This window comes from Phaethon lepturus, unplaced genomic scaffold, assembly GCF_000687285.1.
Source record: "Phaethon lepturus isolate BGI_N335 unplaced genomic scaffold, ASM68728v1 scaffold16142, whole genome shotgun sequence".
In the NCBI taxonomy this organism is placed as follows: domain Eukaryota; kingdom Metazoa; phylum Chordata; class Aves; order Phaethontiformes; family Phaethontidae; genus Phaethon; species Phaethon lepturus.
The window spans coordinates 43,922-61,009 of NW_010525680.1; the positions used below are offsets into that span (position 1 = coordinate 43,922).

Here is a 17,088-nt window from a genome sequence, read left to right on the forward strand (position 1 = left end):
CCAAAACCAACTTAAAATTCCTTCAATCCTTTCAAGAAGACAGTGGCTAGAGAACAGAAGGGTGAAGATTTGAAACAGAAATGGGGGGGTGTGTGATTAATATGCTATAACCTGCACACATCTACTAGTAATACTGAAATATTCCTCAAAGCATTCTATGCGTTTCATAGACTTATTTCCCAAACGGCTCATCCAAGAAATATGAGTGGAAAAGCAAAGAAAAAACATATAATTTTATTAAAAATACATGGGGTATCATATCCTTAAAGCAACTGCTGATGTATAAAACTGTTGTATGCTCCCAGGCCCATAAATACAAGATTTCATTACAAGCTCACACAGAAGGCGTGCATATCAGTATTTTTCTACATAAGTTATTGGTGTGAACTTTAAGGAGCACTAGTTTCAAGTACACCTGCATCCTGTGACCAATCTGTGAACAGGAACCAAACTTACCAAAAGATCTTCTTGCAGCTGCTCTGTTCCATCCTCTTTAAGGACTATATCTGAAATATAGCTTTCACAGGTGGATACTAAATCGCCACACACCTGGTTGAGCAGCTCCTGTTCCATAATCAAACAAAATTAATTTGGCAATTTATTAATAAAACAAAATGTAGCTGTATATCTGTCCACATACAAATCCCTAATCTGAAAGTCCTTATATGCTTTTAATAATCTAGATCCTATTGAAATCGATCAGACAGTGACTTAGAGCTTTAAAAATTCTTCCTGCACATCGAAGGATATAAGTGTCAAAACAGCTTGGAGAATCTGTTTTTTAATGATCCACAGGCCTAAGTTTACTTCATTATAGAAATCACACAGATTTAAACAAAAAGGATTTAGGTGACTGTTCCATGTATATCCAACACATTTGAAGTTGTCTGTGTGCATTTTTAAATGTTGTCTGGAAAACGCATTTGGAAAACATTCAAATGAATTCCAAGGGGTAGAGGGGAAACAAAAAAAGCTAATTGTCTACCAGATTGTGAGGAAAATAAAGCATCATTTCTCTTTTGCTACCATCTAAAACGGGTAACATAAGAAACCAAATACATATATGTGCGGCAGCTAAGCTGATGGAAGTGCTAAAGTGACCAATGTACAGGAACATCTGCATTTGGTTGTAAGCCAGCATATACTGTGATGAATATAACTACAAGAGAGGATTTTCTGACTGTCAGTTTAAAAAAAAGACAGAAATCCTCAATCCACCCTGGCTTCTGAAGTAGAGTGTGCAGTTTTGCATACTATTTACTAAACTTTATTGGAATGCCTATTATAAAATAGCTGTCATCAATACTGAAAGAGAAATATAACACATACACAAAGAGAAACCTTTAGCAAGAGAGACCTGCATCAGTTTTAGCTTCTTTGTAACTGTGCTCAGGCCAAGATCTCTATTTTACCAGCAAAAGATAGCCCACCTTCTCACTATAGAAGTGGAACAAAGCTATGGCATAAAACAAACGAGGGCAGAGAAGAGAAATGTGCAAATGATGCGTTATTAACATCCTGTCTGATGCCATGAAAGAGGTCTAGAAAATATGTGTATCTATATCAGAGCTGCTGTAGAATAATCAGAGCTTACTGTATAAATCTATAGCTTTGAACTGGACCATGCCTGAGAAATACCTGTTATCATAAAGGCACAGCAATAGGTCTCCTTTAGGAATTCTGTAAACTTTGACAGAAGGCAAATGCAAGGTATTTCAGGTGGGGAAAAAAAATTATTCTGAAGAAAAACCATTTCTTACAAGTCCATCCTTAGCTACAGGCTGCTCTCCAGCACAACTGCAGCAAAGCAAGGAAAAGAGCTAAGCAGAACAGACTCAAGTTGCTGGAGTCAGATCCTCTTTGTTTAGTGAGCTAGTCAACCAACGGACTGGAGGCAGAAGCTGCCTTCAAGAGACAGCCCTCCTAAGTGTGGAAAGAGCTATTTTAAAAGATGTATTTTTAAGTCACACCTGTGCCTCCTCCAGCACATCTGTATACGCATGGCAGAGCTTCTGCAGAGTTTCTACAGCTGGGCTAATCACCTCCAAGGGACACTGAGACTCTCTCAGCCAGCACTTGATATTATCTGCAAAGGAGATCACACACATAAAATGAGCATTTTCTAAGCTTATCAACTGCTTATGGAGAAGAACTAACTGTTAAGATGGGAGGCATGAACTCTGCCTTCTCCTTCGCAGTTTCTGAGGGCCACTCACCAATCAGCCTTTGACAGGTGCTTTTAGGGAGGTGCTTTGCAACATGGCCGATGACACACAGTATATGTCCCATAGTATCAGTGCTCATGTTCTGCTGCCTGAAAAATAGTAGAGCAGACAAACTAACATTAACACTAAGGAACATGACCAAACCACAGCAGAAAAATCCTTTCATCTGGGATATGCGTTATTAAGGCAGACCTGTCAAACCAAATGAAAACTCAAAAAGCTTAAGGTAAGAGTTGATTACCGCACAAATCTGCGGGCCATTACTTGCCTCCTAGCTGCAGAACCAATTGCCTGAATGATTAGACTGTAATCTAAGCAGATAAACAGCACTCTGCCTGTGGAAGGACAGAAAGTGCTCACTTGCTTTGTTCCTCCTTTTCATGCACATCTCTCTTGCAGAGTGGAGGATGGAGTTCAAAGCACACATATACCTGCTGACATTGTCCCAGGATTCAATGACCTTGGAAAAATCCAGCTTAGGTGAAGAACCTGCCACCTTAGCAAGCAACATCCAAGCCGGTACAGCATGCTCCGTTTCCACATGAGACATGACATTACTGATGAAAGCAGAGGTGAACTTGTTCTGTCTGGACCACATATGAAAAGCTTTGTTCAAGTAACGGCTACAAGGAAGACAGAAAAGAAAAGTAAGTTACAGCAGGAGTAAACAAACACTTGGTCTTAGATACTGGCAATAAAATCCAACATCCCTATCCAGGATACACTGGGCAACACAACAAAGCTGCTATCACTTGGCCTGTCCACTACTGAGAATACGTCAGAATTTCTGCTACATATTTTACTAGCAATATTTTCAGTCTCTCAGTTCATAATCCTGACGCACTACAGACCTGGCATACAAGCACGGATGTAGTGCTGTGTGTGACTAAGATAGAAGGTCCAGGTGATACCCTGACAAATCAAGAAAATATAAATTCAGCAACCTGTAACAAAGACTTTCCAGCAGTTGTTTTTTAATACCCATAATGGGACAGCTGCTCACTTTTCTATTTAACCCTAGTTACCTACTTCATGTTGAAAGAGTTCTGAGATTTATTAAGCTGCAAGGTACTCTAAGGTCATGAAGAAGAAGGTGCCATGAATCTGCAAACTATGTTATAAAATAGCCCAAATTAGAACACTGAAGTTTCACAGATTGGCAAGGTAGCACAACCAGTATCTCATTTGCTATTTCTGAGCAATTATGCCCTGTTGACTAATAAACATACAGCTGTCTTTAATCAATGTTGTGTCCTTGTCATACTGTGTGTCATCCCACTTCTTCTGCTTCTTCCCACAGCATTCTGCAAAAGGCAGAATAATTCTATTTGTCGTAAGGCAAGTAACATACTGTACATCAGAATTAATAAAAGGCGATGTTCTCCTTTCTTTATATATCCTCTCTTACTTCTGTCATCAGAACACCTCCATTTGACTTAAATATTCATGCTGCTATCAACACATCAAGAACAGCATGCAACACCTCCTGTATTATGAACACTCAAGTTCAGAGAGAGCGCACAGGTAACAAGAAGAGCAAGTGAAAATACTCAATACAAAGGAAAACTGCACTCTTCTCACCAACAGCCAGCTTGTCCATGCTCGACAGCTCCTCTGTCCCAGGAACTGGCAGAGCAACACAAGCACCTCACAACATGATAGTGTTCATCTCTAGCAGCAATATGCACTCATAATGACCATTTCAACGGGGAATTCAAACAGCTTAACCCCTCCCCAATAAATTTAGTTTCTTGTCCTTGCACAATATACGGTATGTGTATTTAAACAATATGTAACCTGTGACACCTAATGGTCTGTGGCCACACAGTGAATGAGCTGAGAGTATAAACTCATACTCTTATCTTAGTCCTCCAGTCAATAGGCAATTTCCTCCCATAAAGGAAAAGTTGCATATTCTACCAAATTCTGGATTTTGTCCCTGAATGCTAACATAGTAAAGGCAATAAAAATGTCCGATGCATTGGACAAAGGCTGTTATGGAAAAGCCATCAGAGCCCACAATGAAGGGAAAAATGCACTTACTTCAGCTCCTGGCTTTCTGAAGTCAAGAGGGTAAGAAGATCCCATGCCAGAGCCTGCTCTCCATCTTCACTCCTGATTTTATTATAATACTTTATATGTTGCAACAAGAGCTGGTCAAGGCAATCCAAGGCCTTTTCTTGCACAGAACTTTCAGTGTCCATCACAAGAGGCACCACTCCATTTAACCAGGCCTTCTGCACTAGAACATTATCGTACTGAGACTGAGAGAAACAAACGTTGTATTAGAAACGTTTTTAAATCATTATAGAACTCTATATGCACGGGTAAGGTGAGCAAAGGCCTAGCAGCCTCCAGATTCAGCTACTAACTTCGAAAATAAATTTTAATAAACCCCAGCATAGCACTCAGCTTGCACAGCAATGTGGCAGCACATGGGACAAGAGAACTTGTATCTCCCTGACATCACAAGGTATTTGATCATATCTATGATCAAGTTACCTGATGCTTCTGCTAAAGTACTGTAATACTTTGTTTTTGAAACCCTATAAATAATTATAACAGTATCACAATAAAGCTGTACAGCAGATGATTTAACACTAAAAAAAAAAAAGCTTTGCTTAATATAAACCCTATGCTCCAAGCCTAAGTTACTAGCCCTTTGTGAATAAATAGGAAAGATAGAAAAATATTACAATGCTATCATCATATTACATCTTAGTAAAGTGATTCAGATTTTTTTTTAACTTGAGAAGGCCAGCAACATAAACATTTCCTCCCTGACATATAAATCAAGAGCCAGGAAAAGAAATGTTTCCAACGGTTGGAAGCATCTTACATAAATCACAAGTATGTATAAGAATGAATCAGGACTTCCAAGTCAAAAGGTAATAAAAAAATTAAAGCACAGTCATGAAATGAAATTCACTGAATGAACAACTGATGTGTATCAGATTTGGCTGTTTCCTCCTTCTTTTAACCCACAGTTTGGTCATCGCAGGTCTGCATAAGAATCATGATATATTTTTCCTCACCACAAGGAGCTCTGTTAGAGACTGCAAGGCCTGCTTCCGCACAGAAACAGCAGGGTCCCGGCAACGATCTTGAAGAGTAGACAAATCTTCTGCAGTACAAGGGATCACTTTGTGCTTCAGGATATTCATAAAAACCTAGAAGTCAAATACCAGCATACCTTTGTTGGGAATACAGGCCATGCACATTGGGTAGCAAATCAAAAATACAACCTACCCCCTACCAACGTTAACCAGAGATTAATTTATCTTGCCAAGAGCGAAACATCACATTAACACTTTATGAGTACTGGGCACAACCAGAGATGTGGAATGAAACAGAAAGCATCTGTTCAGTTGTTCTGATTTTATAACAGCGTTTGGACAGAGTGAAGAATTGGGGTTGTTCAGCCTGGAGAAGAGAAGGCTCTGGGGAGACCTTATTGCAGCCTTTCAGTACTTAAAGGGGGCCTACAAAAAAATGAGGACAGACTTTTCAGCAGGGCCTGTAGTGATAGGACAAAGGGTATGGTTTTAAATTAAAGAGGGTAGATTTAGACTAGATATAAGGAAGAAATTTTTGACAACGAGGGTGGTGAAACCCTGGCCCAGGTTGCCCAGAGAGGTGGTAGATGCCCCATCCCTGGAAACATTCCAGATCAGGTTGGACGGGGCTCTGAGCAACCTGATCTAGTTGAAGATGTCCCTGATCTTTGCAGAAGTTTGGCCTAGATGACCTTTAAAGGTCCCCTCCAACCCAAAGATTCTATGACTCTTGTATGAACCACGTCTTCTACCTGGTAATATGGAAGATGGGATTTTTAATTTTTATTTTTTTTTTTTAAATCAAAAAGCATCAAAACAATTGTAAAGCCTTAACTTGAGAAGCTCAAATCAGTGTGTGAACTGAGGAGGAAGAATTGGAGTGAAGAGGACTAACACAGGAAGGCAGTCAACAGCAGACGCGTGTTTTTTAAAATGATGAAATTTTCATTGAAACATATCTCTTTAAAAGCTAATGACTTCATTAAAAAAACTGAGCAAAAAGCAAAGCAATGCATACCTCAAAAAGAGGCTGGATATAACCTAACCTCTTTGTTAACAAGGTCAAAACAAACGAAGCAGCTAATATGCTTCAGTTTATAAGGAAGTTGCTTAATTGAAATGCCTATTGACATTTGAAAAGAGCCTCTCTTTCTAAATGACGGAATAAGAGAATGCTGACAAGAGTACTAGAAAAATTTTCCATCATCATGCTTGCATTATTTGCTTATTGGGAATTAGCAAGCAAGACCTTTTTAAGGCCTTTAGGCACTCTGCAGGAAAGCAGCTACAGGTAGGCAAAGTTACACAGAGTTTGCTACAGTACTATGGCATAGTTATTTATTTTAACAGCATTCTGGGTAATCACTGAGAACAGGGAAGCATGCAAAAAACACCGTACCTGCACAGCAGATTTCCTCACATTGGTTTTCTCATCTCCAGCTCTCAGTCTCAGCATGGCCATGACTTCTTTTCCTATCCAAAACCGTGGTAAAAAGAAATTACCCACACCACCATTTAGCAGCACTAACCCACTAAACACTGTGCAGCAGCAAGGAGGAATACAGCTCTGAACTCAGCTGAGAAACAATTCGCTGCCTGAGACATTCAGAGCGCAAGAGAGGAGGACTGAACAAAGCACAATAAAAAAACTACCCAAAATAATTGAGAGTGAGGTATAAGCCAGAGGGGAAAAACAACCAACCAACCAACCAACCAACCAACCAACCAGTTAGGCCTGTTCTTTCATTTGAAAATATATTGTAAGACTTGTCACAAAAAAATGTGATCTACCAAACTATTTGATACATGCGGAAAAGAAAAATAAATCTGTGTTTCTGACCTATTTATTTTTCTACATGAAAGCGGTCAGGCTACCTTCACAATTTGAAAGCTCATCAGGTGAATCATGCACAGTTCTAACAAAATCTGTAGCACAGGTAACCCTGCCATCTGTGGGAAAAGCATGTTGAAGGTAGACCACAGACAAATGGACCCAATGCAGACCCAAGATAAGTTAACAGACTTGTATGCAGAGAGCTCAGAATGCCTACAGCCTTTAGTGAGTTTTCCCTCAGGGCTCCACACAGTATCAAGCATTAATATATGGACTGCTGTGTTTTACAGAGGAGAAATTACTGCATTTATGAACTGACTTGAATTCCTGGAGGCTACAGAATGGCAGCTGCAAAGAAGAACCCAAGAGTCTACAAGGAAACCGGAATACATCTCTCCTCCCGGAACATGTTAGGCCTCATACTTACTTCTGCACATTCTCAGGAAAAAATACATAATCAAGATGATAGTTTATTAAATGACACATAACTGAATACAGAGAGCCACAATCAACTATTTCTCACCTTTTGAATCATTCAGATGGACTCTTGGCAAGCAGGCAATATTGATTTCAAACATTTTATCATTGCTTTTAAGGTTTCTATTTATTGCTGGTCGTTAGATTTCCTACAGCATTAAGTAAGATTTCCCAAATATATGCCAAATTTGAAGATCAGCTACTTAGAGAGATTCACGTGGCTATCCACTCTGTTGCCGTTAAGAAATAGGATTAGTCACAGGAAACTAATCAAAAGTAGTTTGAAAATACATTTTTACCAAAGGAAGCAAAAGTACTTTGATCTGCGCTTTCTTAGTGGGCAGCTAACTGCAATCGCATCTTCCAGCTGAGAACAGCTTGACAGAAAAAGCACAAGATCTTTTTATTGCAAGATTTTGCCATTAAAATAGTCCAGCTCTTGTGAAGGTGAATAAAATAACCACGCTTTGCCAACTGGCATTGATTTTACTCACAGTGACATAGAGAAGAGACAAAACCCCAACCATCAAACCACCAACCAAACAAAAAACCTGCGTTCTAAATGGCTGAGAACTATCAAGGGAACATAATGTTTATATACTGTTGGGCAGTGGTAATTCTGCAGTGCATATGTCACCCTGCAGATTATCTCTACCCTTCTTATCTTTGCCCTTGTGCATGTAGCATGTTCTGACTATCCTCAGCTAAGGTTTATTTTGCTTCTAAAGTATGAGCTGTTTGGTCTTCATAGAAGTGCAAAATTAGCACAGGCATAAGCCAAACACAGGCGTGTGCCAGACAGCTTTGCTAATGCACCTTGACTGACTCGGCGAGCCCTGTATTTCAGCTATCCTCTTGAGCTCCAGACAGTCCTTTTTCATCCAATCCTTTTCTTAATTTGTTTTGCCAAGTGCCAAGTGTATGCTCAGCTGGGTATCAGATACAAAACCAGGCATCCTCTGCCACAAGGAGTCTGCAACTAAACAGGGAATACACAAACCTTAAGTGGCCTGGAGGACATTTCTATCTGAGGGAGCAGATTAAGGAAATTTATCAGCAAAATGTTTTAAAAGAAAGCTTTCAATGGAGAAGATTGGAGCCTGGCGCATGGAGATAGGGAGAGAGATCCCATGTGAAGAGCAGTATGAGACGTGTAACAAAGACACAAACGCAGGATGTGAACCAAGCAGCGAATTGAATTGCCAGCAGTTCAAGAGAGGTGAACTGCAAGAACTGAGAGCAAAGATACTGGCAGAAGCCTAAAGGTTAGGAAGAAAAGCTTTTACACAGAAGAGGAAAAGAGGAAGAGATTCAAAGAAGGAACATCGTGGCCACAAAAGCCAACTTACTTGCTGATTTCATGCTATCAACAAATTAGAACTAGCTGCTTGCCATTCCGCTTCAGTCCGTTTAACCTCATGCTTTGCTTTCAACTCCAGCCAATACCTGATGCTGTCGAGAAGTGAATTCTTCCCTACATAAGAGTGCTAGCCAAAGGTGCTGTGTTTTATGTAGGAAAAATACAGTAGTTCTTGGTGCACTGGAGCACGAGATTTAATTACCCTTAAATTATGGAGTTACAAGTATTATATCCCACATCAATTACCATCCTTTTGGGAAAGAATAAATTATCTGCTTTTCGGTAAGTGTTGCCACCACATTAGTGCAAACAAACATCAGTATTTCAAGATTAAATGTGTTGTCCAGACCTGAGTGGAAATAGTACTTCTTTATGGCTGGCACTTCCACCCCCTTCATCACCCATAAGTGTTTTTTTAACAGCTCTACAGAAAGATCTCTCCACTTTCTTTGAAAAATGGACAATGAATACACCTCAGAAGGTCTAATTTCAATTAAGGTTTTGAAAAGTTATCTGAAAAGGTTAGTATAATTTTGACGTACCGTCAAGCACAGCAGTATCACTGCTGTCTGTCAACTCAATAGTTTTGAAACTCTGTAAGGTCCTCAGTGGATGGTTGGACACAGCTGAAAGAAGAGTTAAAAGTTTAAGAATAAAAAAGGCATGTGTTCTCCCAGCAAGATGGTTCACTGCTAAATAGAGAGCCTCATGCATGCCCTAGGTTTAACAGATATGCACATTTTTAGAAAATGGCATGCCAAGAAAAGCCTGCGACTTACTATAAGAGAATGACTCTATACCTTCTGCGCTGACTGTCAATCTCGCAGTGTTTGTGTTTGCTTCCAAGACTGTACGGTCAGAGGCTGCCAAAAAGAAATAAAAAAAGAAATTAAATGAAGTATTTTAATTCTGGATATTCTGTCATTCCAAATGTTTTCAGCCAAGTAATCTAACTGTAGGATGCTATGTGCATACTTCTGAATTGTGCCATCTGGCCTTTACCACACCTAAGGGAGTTCAGAATGCCAATCACGAACAAAACAACTTCGCAGAAGCAAAAGGCAAGTCAAGATTTAAATCAACTGTCAGACAAGAATTAACTTCTTTTTTTTTTCTCCAATGAACAATTTCAGTTGTCTGTAAATATCCTTCAAAGGTACCTCATGGAGGAATCTACTTAGAACCGATATACAAGAATAAATCCCTTCCAAATATAAGGCTTCAGGAGTAACAAGACTCATCTATTATGACACAATACACAAGGACACTATGTGCAGATTTTTAAGTTCCTGACAACTAGTTCTCCCATCTCTCAGTAATGATTCCCCAGAAAGTTCAAGAAATATTTTCACTATCTAATTTATACATAATACTTACAGCTTTGTAATAAGTCCTGTATACTCTCCAAAGTAGCAGCAGCTTTCATTTCGAGACAGTGGGCAAAGCTGCTTAAAGCTTTGCTACGGACCACGGGTGCTCTGTCCGAACATCGGCCCAATACCATGACCTGTACTAAAAACTTATGCCGTAGAAACTTCTGATGATCCAGCGACAAGGAGCTGTCCAAGTTCCTCTCGGGCACATTCAACAAAGCTAATGCTACATCAAGAGCAAACACTCTGTAAGCAACCTGTTTGTAAGAAAAAGCACATAAGGTGCTCTGTTAATGTAAGCGAAGACACAGGCATTGCCTACTCCGTTTATCCGTTTTTAGGTACCAGCACTAACAACGACGCTATTCAGTACTGATATTGAACCCTTCATCTTCAAAATACTGCTGTCCCTGAACCCTGTAACATCAAGGAGATGTACTTACTTTAGCGTTGCGTGAGTATTTATAAAGCCAGGCGATGAAGTCAGCAAACTCTATACAAGGGAGTTTATTCAGCAAACCCACCAAGGCCTGTGCAGCATGTGTGCGATAATCAGCCTTATCTGGGACCTAAAAAGCAAGGGCAATTGCATGGTATGGTATTGCTCTCCTCTAGAAGTCAGAATGGCATTTCAGGGCTTAAAATAAGCATTTTTTTATTTAACGAGGCGATACAATCACATTCAGCAAGGACTGGGAGAACAATCACAGCTTCCTGGTCACTACTTCAGCACTCACCCACAATCACACAATTCCCCAAGGCAAAGGTGGAGCTCAGAGTAAATCCAGAGGCAGTTATTTCTACATGTCAGTCTTCAGATAGTTAGCTAGGCAAAGAGCTCTCATAACCCTCGTTTTCCTCCACCAAAACAGTGGTAAAAGCAACTGCAAATTTTGGAAAAGTCAAAAGTAGGGTACAGTCAATTGTGAATGAGAGAGGAAGTGTTCAGCCTCAGTATTCTAGGGTGTGATGCTATTTTTAAGATGTCTGAAAACTCCAATAAAGATCAACACAAAACGCAATCAGGCTGCCAAGAAATTGGCAAATGATTAAAATCTTTTCATTCCTTACAGAACATTGTGAAAATGGATTTCTTAACTATTACAGATACTGCAATGTATCCACATGTGAGTCCTTCAGCTTAAGATGCAACAAAGCTTAGCATACCTTGGTACAGATATGTTGCAGCAATATTCGAAGAACAGGAAAAACAACTTCTTTCAGCTCATCTACTAGAGAACTGCACAGAAGGAAAACAAGCAGATTTTAAGAAGGCTGGTTTTATAACGCAGCAAAAATCAAGTCAAGGACGTTCCTTTTGGAATGCATTTCAAAAGTCAGGAGAAGTGCGCAGTCTGGAATCACGAGCGCTAGTGCAACAGCAACAGCATATACTCAGAGAGCAGACCGACTTACTTTCTACATTAACCTGGCTTTACAGGCAGAAAACATTTCTTCCAATACCTTTCTACAAGTAGAAGGACAATATGAAAAGCTTCTTTATTCTCAGACTGCTTACTATATGTTGTCTGGGGATCTCTGCACAAACTACACTTTTCAACAACATGGATGCCCACACAGGGGGAATAATGAACATAGGCAAAATATATCTTTAAGTAGGAGGAAGCAAAGAACTACGGAGAAATGAACTCTGTATTAATCTTTTATCTTCTTTACAATACTTTGTAGTACACCACAAGACCTGACAAAGTGACACAAAGCAAAATACAGAAGGTAGGTCCCTTCCACTTGCTGCCACCTTTCTGCCAAACAGCACCTTCCTTCCCCTCCACCAGCAAGTTAGTAAATTCCTATTACAGACATTTTAATTAAACCTCATCTGCACAAACAACTTCAAAGTCAGTGCCAGTTTGTCTCATCCCTTTATCAACTGAACAGTAAAGCAAAGGCATGCCAGAAGAAAGAGCAAGACACAACCAGGAAGGGTAGTGCCAGAGCTCTGTACTTCACCTGATGAATTTTATAGCCTGGTTCCTGGCAATGATCACCGCTGATGTGATTGCAAGGACTGTGTGTCTGGAACCTGCACCGCTTTCCAGCATAAGAATGACATTGAGGAGTCGCTGGAAGACATATCGAAGGATCTGGAAAGAAAAGGTCGTTTTCAGGTTCATTTCAGTAGCAACTGGAGCCCATGGATAAGCTTTATGACCAGATTTATGAAATAATTCTGAACCAAAGAAACTTAGATCCAAATAGTAGCTAGGAGTCAAAATATAACTCCTAGCAGAATAATTCAAAGAGGACCCGTTCATTAATACACACAACACCTTTCCTAGCTGTGATGTTCTCATACCAGTTCAGCAAGGCCTAAGAAGGGCTTCCTGACATCAACAGATCCCCCCCAAAGCAGTGGACTTCCATTTAGCAGAAACGTTTGGAATTTGAAGAAATTAATCGGGTTTTTTGCATAGAAGACATATTAAGCTAAATGCATGTTTTTACCACCATGTGCACTCGAACTTTTGGACCTTCCTCCCTGCCACGCTTTTGGGATCACAGCACACCTCATTATCCTGACATCCACTGAGCAGTCAAAGAGGAGAGGCAAGGAAGCTGAGGCGGGTCTGAGAAGGGGAGCTACTACATCTTCCCGATGCCACAAATGTCAATTCTGAAAAGCCTGTGCTGCACTGAGAAACCGAGGAGGCTCAAACACATAGGTCTAGGGCTGCCAAAGCTGGGCAGACACTCAGGTATCCATCAGGTTAGCGTGTATTAAGCTCCAGGCTCTCCTGACTAGACAGCTGCTAATACCCTGGCTTGCTAGCTCAGAAGTAGCTCAGATGGGTTTACAGAGACTCGCAAACACAGCAGCACGGTCACACCCAAAGTTCAAAAGCTCCATCCACAGGAGCAGCACACAGATAAGTGGGAGATGACACAGTGTGCCTGACAATTTAACAAAATAAAAATGTAAAGCTGCAGACACATTTCTGGTAGAACTGGATGTTCCATAATGACAGAATATTCTCTGAATGAGAATCAGCCCTGCTTACCATCATCTGCGCATAACACTTCCCCATCATGCTTCACTGCTGCACAACCCAGTGCCACAGCACGCTACCAAGCAGTGCTGGAGCTCCACCTAGCAGGAAACAAGAAAATTCCAGGCAAATGTAGTAAGCTGGAATTCTCTTTTTTAAGATACAGAGATCTAACGCTACTGTAGCCATCCTCTGTTGTCGATTCATTTGCCACAAGAGTCACTAGAGCACAGAATTCAATGATCACAAAACGCATCATCATAAAAGTCTAAGCAAATAAGGAAGTAAAAAAAACATCTTGCCTCTGACCCAGCAAACACATGCACACACACAAAAAGTAAAGCTAATGTAGCGAGTGAAAAACACGCAAGCAAAAATGACATGCAGACAGGGAAAGAAACAACTACTCCTTTTCAATACAGCAGTGAGAATGGTAAAGATTTTGTCCAACTTCTACCTTATCTTCTGTACCATGTAGAGGGGAACACAGTAACTGCAGCCCATGGTAGGCCAGCTCCGGAATGTACTTGGCTTCGTTAACTTTCCTAAGAAAAAGAAGGCAGAGATGTCTTCATCTCTCATCAGAGAAACATTTGCTATAACTATTACAACTAAATGTGCTCATTGACTGGAAAACATTCAATATTCACTAGTTGTTTACTGTTAGGTAGGTGGAACACGTTCTAATTATCTTTAGTGAAAGAAATCACTGCTTTCATTTTTGTATAAACAGGATAACACCAACACAAGCACTGAGCACTTTACTTGTCAAAAGCACTGTATAAACATTAAGAATTACTTGCTCACATTGCTGCTGAAAACTCGAATTTGTGTACTGCTGGCTCAAAGTTTGTCATTTCAACAAAGACCTGCAAGGAAAGAAAGCCAAGCTTAGCTAATTCCCATGCGGGGAAGATGAGCAGGTCTGCTTGGATGCTTGGGGGTCAGACCACAGAGAACTTGAGTCTAACTTTCAAACCACAGTACCTTCCCGGAAGCAGAACATAAGCAGACCCCCTCCCAAAGCCCAGAGGCTCAATACCGTGCATCTTCCCCCTGGGTACGGTGAGTGTTAAGCACCTCAGAACAGAACAGACACTGCCCGGCTGGCACTAACCAGCAAGTGCCAAGCACAAGAGACAGACATGGAGCAGGCACCCTGCTCCGAGATTTACACTGAGGACGGTCTAACCAAGGGACCAGTTTATGAAAGGACTGGGCTGCCATCACTCCCGTGGCTATGGAGTGTTCTGCATCCACCAAAATTTTGTGTTAGGGGACATAAAGTTCCTTGAGTTGAATCTTATTACCTGCAGGCAGTTCTGGACACATTGAGGTTTTTCTTTTAGGGAGAACTTAGGCAAAAGTCTTAAGAAGTTTTTCAAAAGAAGGAAGACTGAGTTGCGAACTTGAAGAAGATCATCCGTTGAAAAGTAAACATTTTCACAGTCCTCTTCCTCTTCTCCCTCCTCCTCTTCCAGTATCTCTTCCATCTATATTGGTAGAAAAAAGAAATAGCACCATCCTGTCCCACAGTACTGGTTGATCTCTTTTGCACATTTCGGTGCTTCACAGAGTTCTCAGGGTCGTGCCAACACAACTTCACATCCAAAATTCTAAATCTTTTCTTTTAGAGAAATTAACGCATTTAACAATGGGGGAAAAAAACCCCAACAGACAGAAAGATGAAAGTTGGATACAAAACCAGAAAGCTCCAACATGGCCTATATTCGTTTTGAAGGAGAAAGGCCATCAAAACTGAAAACAATTATCTGAATTCTAATCTAACAATTGGAGATTCACCTCAAGTTAATTCCCATTGTGCCTATGCCCTTCTTCCCTTGCTTGTCACAGCCCTGCGGCACCAATGTTCTCTCAGGATTTCTGATGCGTAATCCTCAGTTTCGTTAGAAAAAATAATCATATAAATGTTAGAACAAGCAGCTGAGTACAGCTAACCAGAGCATTTAGCCCTTAATGGCCTATCAATAAGTTTGCAAGGAAACTCAAATGCCATTTGCAAGCTGGTGACATACTAACTTGAAGGTCTCTTGAAGAAGCTGATATAAATCAGTTTGTCCCTCTGCTACTGAGCTTTCCAACAATATGCCACAGACAAATATTTTTTCTATTTGTCAGTAGCTAGGAAACTGCAGCTAATGTAGAATCATTAGACCTCTGAAATTCCTAACCATTGGTAGAGGATCAAGAGCACAGCTGAACTGCTGAATAAAAAGTTAAGAATTAAAAAAGGGGTGGAAAAGCAGAAGAGTATCACACTGACCTAAAAGTAAAATAGCTTGCCAGCAGTTTGCTTATTAACAGAGATTTGTATCTGAAGAGATTACACAAACATCTTACATTGCCATTCCTACACGGTTTTCCTTTCTTTCTATTTCTTCTTGCATTGGTCTGAGAGCTTTGAGCATGCACCTTCTTTCTTTTCCTCATCAGATCTGGTTCTTGAGGCCAACTTTTTGTCAGGGTGTGAAGACATTTATCAAACATCACTTGATGGAACAGCTGGTTAGCTACGCTACCTGCCCAGAAAAGACAACATCAGCCATCTTCCAGACAAAATACAGAGAGAGCATCAAATCCTCTGGCCATCTCTCCATTTGCTTTGACAGCCAAATAGATGGCCAGGGCAATGGCATTGTCCTGGGAGCCTAAGAGAGTTCAGGAGAATCAAAAGAGTATTGTTTGAACAAAGCCAAACTGCGTCAAGATGACATGTCATCAGTGACAACATTCTCCATCAGGATCAACAGCTGACTGACCCCTGGTAATGTGCTGCATAACAAAGATGAGCAAAACTTCAGAGTATGTATTAGCTTTGAATACTGAAGGATACTGCTGTGAATCAACCTGCTAGAAAACTCCAGTGGCTGGTTATTTTAAACAAATACTTTTATTTTCACAAATTAACCTGTCCAAAAGCACTGCACAGTGAAATTGTCTCTAGTTACAGAGCAGGAGCAGCACTAAGCTTCTGCCTTCATCGTGTATTATTGTCAAACCAGAGGAATACGTGTGATTTCAGCTCTGTGTACTGTTCAGACTCCTCTGTTGACCTTGCCACAGAACTACTAAGAAGATGCGTGGCAATGCAGACCTGGACTGAGACCATCAAGCTACTTTATGACAGGAGACCAAGCTGCTTCCAGACCGTACCAGCTGTTCTGCACTCAACACCATGGCTGAGTGTGATCCCCAAGGGCTTCAGGCAGATCAAGCGGACAGTTCAAAAGCCATCACTTGTTCCACCTGGAATTCTCGTAAATGAGAGGATGCTGACTTTGCCTGAATGACATTTTATCCAACGCCAGAGAAGCACTTCTTTTCACTCACCTGGGATTTCCAGCAGTAAGAAGTACAACCCAGCCGCATGAAGAGCGTAAACTCTCTGCTGTGCATTAGCTCTCTTATGCTGGCCTGCTTGGACAAAGTGGTGCAACACAGCCACGAGCGCATGATGAGAAAAGTTGTTTTCAGCAAACAAGGTCCAGATATTCTGAGACAAAATACGTGAGTAATAGTGAGAAATCCAGTAATAACATAGCTTGCTATTATTAACATTTTAACAGTTGCCACTGCAGCCAACCCCCTGTATATATCATATTAAAGTATAGTACAGTATATCTTTTAAAATATGTTTTCATAATTACGTTATAATGTATAATAGTATACGTAATTTATATTATGTTATGCTATATTATAAATGTATTTTTTAAACTTGGGAATAGCTTCCTGCT

The 17,088-nt window shown here is 40.5% G+C and overlaps 1 protein-coding gene across 1 annotated transcript in view; it reads right to left on the reverse strand.

Annotated features, from left to right (window-relative positions):
- Window positions 1-17,088, reverse strand: part of NCAPD3 (non-SMC condensin II complex, subunit D3) — a gene marked incomplete at its 5' end in the record, with an annotated part of 28,318 nt that overhangs the window by 10,928 nt on the left and 302 nt on the right. The window contains 19 exons of the mRNA XM_010282841.1: window positions 457-564; window positions 1,971-2,086; window positions 2,217-2,314; window positions 2,657-2,848; window positions 4,269-4,489; window positions 5,261-5,395; window positions 6,681-6,754; window positions 9,495-9,578; window positions 9,753-9,815; window positions 10,333-10,582; window positions 10,769-10,894; window positions 11,493-11,565; window positions 12,297-12,430; window positions 13,791-13,878; window positions 14,141-14,202; window positions 14,644-14,826; window positions 14,907-14,912; window positions 15,695-15,873; window positions 16,685-16,847. Coding sequence (XP_010281143.1) covers window positions 457-564; window positions 1,971-2,086; window positions 2,217-2,314; window positions 2,657-2,848; window positions 4,269-4,489; window positions 5,261-5,395; window positions 6,681-6,754; window positions 9,495-9,578; window positions 9,753-9,815; window positions 10,333-10,582; window positions 10,769-10,894; window positions 11,493-11,565; window positions 12,297-12,430; window positions 13,791-13,878; window positions 14,141-14,202; window positions 14,644-14,826; window positions 14,907-14,912; window positions 15,695-15,873; window positions 16,685-16,847 — 2,355 coding nt within the window. The remainder of the gene's footprint in view (window positions 1-456; window positions 565-1,970; window positions 2,087-2,216; window positions 2,315-2,656; window positions 2,849-4,268; window positions 4,490-5,260; window positions 5,396-6,680; window positions 6,755-9,494; window positions 9,579-9,752; window positions 9,816-10,332; window positions 10,583-10,768; window positions 10,895-11,492; window positions 11,566-12,296; window positions 12,431-13,790; window positions 13,879-14,140; window positions 14,203-14,643; window positions 14,827-14,906; window positions 14,913-15,694; window positions 15,874-16,684; window positions 16,848-17,088) is intronic.